This window comes from Suricata suricatta, chromosome 17, assembly GCF_006229205.1.
Source record: "Suricata suricatta isolate VVHF042 chromosome 17, meerkat_22Aug2017_6uvM2_HiC, whole genome shotgun sequence".
NCBI lineage: Eukaryota > Metazoa > Chordata > Mammalia > Carnivora > Herpestidae > Suricata > Suricata suricatta.
In genome coordinates, this window is record NC_043716.1 from 41273599 (window position 1) to 41276055 (window position 2457).

The following is a 2457-nucleotide window of genomic DNA, read 5'->3' on the forward strand; positions in this document are numbered from 1 at the left end:
CAGAGGGGCCGCCTGGGGTGACGGAAATGTGCTGCCTCTCAAATGTGGAGGTGGCTACATAAGTATACGTTTGTCAAAACTCATCAAACTGTATACTTACAAAGAGTAAATTTTATTAAGTGAACATTATCTCAAAAACTCTGACATAAGAAAACAGTAAAACAAACCTAAACAAACAACTACGTGAAAATAAACAGAAATCAACTTACAGTTTTTCCAATTCCAAGGTCAGCATGAGAATGCTCTCAATTGTTGTAAGTGACACCTGTGTCGTTCCCATGTCCCTGAAGGAGAAAGCCCACACATGCATGATTGGAGCCCAAAGACAAAAATTCTATACTTGAAAAGATACTTAACAGCATATGATTACCTAAGTTCTGGCTTCTCTGTCATGGCAGCTCAAGAGTTTACTCGCCATGACAGTAAGTTCAGAGATCTCCTAATGAAGACATGTATGTGTATCATCAAATTAATCACCTTGGCGCTCAATGGTATAACCTCCTTTACTATTATCCTAATTTTCATTCTCAATTGCACCCACCTCTCTTGATTAGTATTTTTTCAAAAAAATATACACCGCACTCCACGTTGTGTGCATTTTGAGATAAATGACATTTCTACACCCATCTACACGTTCCATGTCTGTGTGTGTCTTCACCACGGCCCCTTCCTTCACAGGCTGTCGTGCCCATCTACATTCTTTCTTGGCCAATAATGCTTATTTCAATAATCCAGTTAAAATTTAAATTATGACTTTTTAACCAAAATGCCAAGTACTTAATCTTTGGATGACAATAAAAAAGAGCAGAAGTCATCTCATGAGCCGTGAGATTGTTGCAATACTTACAAATGTTTTAATGCCGGCAATTTAAAAAGATATGAATCTTCAACAGTTGACAGAGGGTTATGACTGAGAATTCTGAAAAATGCAATGGAGTTAGAATTATCTGCATTTTCTATAATGACTACCATGAACGTTTATAATCATTTTGGGGGTATGGAACTGGGAGGTTAAAACGAATCATTGTCTTTCTTTGCCTATAAACCACTCTTAGATTCAGTAAAGCACTCTTCCTCTGAAAACTACCCAAGTCTCTGGACAATAATGAGGAGAACAGAAAGAGGGTGAAAGACTTTAAGTGGATAGCAAAGAAAGAAATATGCCAAAGAAATTTTTAGGTTGAAAACCCTGGAAGTGACTATGCTGGTAGGAAGGCCTGACTCTGTAGGAAATACTGTTTCTGGTGTCCTCTGTAATTCTAGATGCTTTTCTTTCTAGAAATTAAAACATTCCCCAGTGTAAGCCACCCAGTTAGAGACAGTACTAGGACCAATTGCTCAGTTTGGGGGCCGAAGAAGAAGGGCTTAGTCTGGGAGGAAACGGTGACAGCTCTACTCCTGCCGTGTGAATTCTCACATCACAGCCGTTGTCACATGGCACGTAATCACCTGTCCCCTGGACTGTCAGCTCCTTGAGGCAGGGGGCATACTTTGTCATTGTTGTCCCTGTGCCTGACACAGTGCTTGTTATTTACCAGTTATTTAGTAAAATACTTATTGAATAAATATTATTTTGTCACTTTTTGACACCAGGTTTTATTCCAAAATGCTGAGTAGATTTTTTTTTATCAATTCTTTAAAACAATACAAAAAAAGTGAAAGAAACAGGAAAAAAGAAACAGGTTGACTCTACTCACGAATCACTACTGTACTTTTGCAAACTGTTATAAAGGTAATCATCATAACCAATACTATTGGGCTATAAGGCATCTGTGATCAGCATTTCACCTTTAAACCTCACAATGACCTTATGTGATAGATACTATCATTACCCATGTTACAAGTGAGGAAGCTGAGGTACAGAGAGGGTGCGTAATTTGTCGTAGTTTGTCAAGCCGGTCAGAAGCGGAGCTGGAATTTGAACTCAGTTCTGACTCCAAACCCTGTGTTTAACTTGTATGAAAAAAAGGGGTATTTAAAATAGCCGATACCTCAAACTTAACCTTGAGAGCATTGAATATAGAAACACTTGGTCGAACTTCATCACTCCATCTGGGAGAGCTTCTCTGAGAATTACATATTCTATTTTTATTCCTTTTCTCTAATCATCTCCCGTGATTAAGTATTTAATTAACCTATGGTCATTGAGACTTTAGAGATTTCATTTTTCATTATTTTACTGTTTGAGAGAGAGAGCATGAGAGTATGAGTGAGGGGGGGCAAAGGAGGAGGGAGAGAGAATCCCAAGCAGGCCCCATGCCCAGTGCAGAGCCCAACACGGGGCTTGATCCCATGACCATGAGATCATGACCTGAGCTGAAATCAAGAGTCAGGCACTTAACGGCCTGAGCCACCTGGGTGCCCCGAGACTTCAGCGATTTTAAAACCATGTTATAGGTGAATTAGGGAAAATGAGAAAGGAAGGACAACTGAAAATTCATCCCTCTGTAAAAGCAA

The 2457-nt window shown here is 39.3% G+C and overlaps 1 protein-coding gene across 1 annotated transcript in view; it reads right to left on the reverse strand.

Moving 5' to 3' along the window:
- LOC115281641 (leucine-rich repeat-containing protein 37A3-like) overlaps positions 1-2457 on the reverse strand; it is a 14876-nt gene that overhangs the window by 8658 nt on the left and 3761 nt on the right. Inside the window, exons 2-3 of the mRNA XM_029927059.1 lie at positions 848-919; positions 210-284 (exon numbers count right to left, since the gene is read on the reverse strand). Coding sequence (XP_029782919.1) covers positions 210-280 — 71 coding nt within the window. The 5' untranslated portion in view covers positions 281-284; positions 848-919. The remainder of the gene's footprint in view (positions 1-209; positions 285-847; positions 920-2457) is intronic.